A 2,490-nucleotide genomic window follows, 5' to 3' on the forward strand; every position below is an offset into this window, starting at 1 on the left:
TTCGAGATAATGGTTGGCCGGACGGGGAGCGCACGCCTTTTCTGTAACACTTATGCTGTTCATAATTGTCACAAAAAAGGCGTCCGCCCCCTGTTTTCAACAAATCAGGGCAGATAACGATATCATTTGAGATGATGGTTGGCTAGGAGCGTGCTATGCGGTGAAGTTCATTTTTAAGAGTGTATGTCTGCCACCTACAGTCATTCGGGTCGCCATAACTCGCAACACGTCAGGGCTGGTTGAGTTGAATGGGTCAGGAGGTCACAGCTGTATCTCACGCGTGATCGGGGCGGTTTAGCCGTGCCGGCTATCACGGAGCGCTCTCTAGCACTGCAGATCCGGGCTCTCTTTCAGGCGCTTCACAATCCTGATCATCCAGCGTGACCACGCCCCCCTCCCTTGACTCCGCCCCCTCTCCCGGCCCCGCCTCCCCTTGGGTGCCGCGCGCCTTCACGCCCGTAAGTTCCGGTCCTACAGCTGGCTAACCTTTTCAGTGACTTTCTTCGTTTACTCCACTCTTAGAAATGAACCTCACCACATAGCACGCTCCTAGCCAACCATCACCGCGAATGGCAACGTTCTCGTCATAGATTTGTTGAAAACGGGAGGAGGAGCATAGTTTGTACCGGCCTCTCCTGTGGTTTTAAACAAATCAGGGTCGAGAACGTTGTCATTCGGGATTATGGTTGGCTAGGAGCGTGCTATGTGGTGTAGTTCATTTCTAAGAGTGTAGGGTACTTGCTCCAAAGCAACCATACGCGATGACGTCATCTCTGCTCTTGCCCCGCAGGGGGCATCAGCGTACGCTGATGTTTGGTGAGTGGCGCCACCACGGACCCTAGCCCCCAGTCCCAAGGTGTTATCCGTACCGTGCCGAGGGGATGAAAGGCGAAGGGTAGAAGCCTTGAACGGTGGCGGTCGGGGTCTTGGTCAAGCCTCGGCCGATGGGTTTTCCTTAAAAGTCCGGGACCTTCTCACGCGTATGGACGTGAAACGTGAGCGACTCTTAGGAGCGTCCGTTTTCTAAAACCGCGCATGGTTAAAAATTCCTCTTCCTCTACGATCGGGGGCGGCAAACGTCCCCGGACCGAAGTATCTGAAACAAGAATGTCTACCAACTTCATAGCAAAATACATCGTGCTTTCAGCAACAGGAAATGACAAAGAAAAGATAGTCCCCCTGGGTAAGATGTCGCCGTTCTTCATCGAGAAGGCGGTGGCATCTCTGTCTAGACATATACCTGAGATCAAGCGCATGCGATCTGGCGACTTGTTAGTAAAGTGCACTTCTGAAACAGACTGTGAGGTCATTCTGAACACAAATGAAATGTTGGGAAAAAGAATATCAGCTTCCTTACACAAGACACTGAACACCAGCCGTGGCGTCATCGCCCTATCTGAACTCATCGACGTGCCCGTTGAGGAAATTCTTCTAAACCTGAAAGACCAGGACGTCATAGATGTACGAAAAATAAAAATAAGAAAGAACAATGAGTACATTACAACCCGCAATATTATTCTTACCTTTGATCGCCCGACTCTGCCTCAAAAGTTAAAAGTAGGATATCTGTCAGCAGAAGTTCGCCCATACATCCCAAATCCGTTGCGCTGCTTCCGTTGTAACAGATTCGGTCATGCTGCCGACTCGTGCCGTGGCTCCGCCTGTTGCGCACGGTGTGGGAAGCCTGACCACGAAACAAAAGAATGCAAAGGGCCAGACTGTTGTGTCAACTGCTCTTCTAACCACCCATCCTACTCGAGATCCTGTGCAAAATGGAAATATGAAAAGGAAGTCCTACATGTTAAAGTCACGCAGAACCTCACTTACCCAGAAGCCAGGAAAAAAGTAGCTCCCATCTTTTTCGAGAAATCTTTTGCCACAGCTGTAAAACAGAAAGTAAAACTAGTCACACAGTACACCCAGACCGAGCAGTCAATATTCACCCAGACCAACGCAAGTCAGATCCAAGGAGGTGCAGATCCACCTCCAACTCCCGAAATTCCTGTGGCGTCGCTAACACCGGCGCCACTCCTGTCCTCACAGTCCACGGAGGTTACATCCATGGATTGCGAGGACGAGACGAGCTCTGAGCGCTCCTTTGCGAGCACGAGCTCCCAAGTCCTCCAAAAGAATAAGGCTAGTCTGTCGGGGAGTGGGTCACTGCCTGACATATCTGACAAGGAGCTTGCGGCCGCGCGGAAAAAGCCCACGAGGCCACGGGTCACACCCCCAACAAAAAATAGGTAATGAAAGCTCTTCCTAGTCGGCAAAAGTTCCTGACACATGTCCTTCTTCTTAGTACTGCAATCATTATGCAGCACACAATTCTCCAATGGAATTGCCGTGGGTTACTATCTAATGTAGATGACGTCAACGATCTTTTCGAGAAGTATAACACATCATGTTTTTGTCTTCAAGAAACATATTTGAATACACAAACACAAAATCCACTGCGTAGACACAATGTCTTTCGAAGAGATCGAACTGACG

The 2,490-nt window shown here is 50.0% G+C and overlaps 1 protein-coding gene across 1 annotated transcript; it reads left to right on the top strand.

Annotated features, from left to right (window-relative positions):
• The first annotated feature begins 1,188 nt into the window (after positions 1-1,188).
• On the top strand, positions 1,189-2,247 carry LOC135374305 (uncharacterized). Its single transcript, XM_064607288.1, has one exon. It carries the CDS (start codon positions 1,189-1,191, stop codon positions 2,245-2,247), a length of 1,059 nt encoding a protein of 352 aa, XP_064463358.1.
• The last annotated feature ends 243 nt before the right edge of the window (positions 2,248-2,490 follow it).

This window comes from Ornithodoros turicata, unplaced genomic scaffold, assembly GCF_037126465.1.
Source record: "Ornithodoros turicata isolate Travis unplaced genomic scaffold, ASM3712646v1 Chromosome53, whole genome shotgun sequence".
NCBI lineage: Eukaryota > Metazoa > Arthropoda > Arachnida > Ixodida > Argasidae > Ornithodoros > Ornithodoros turicata.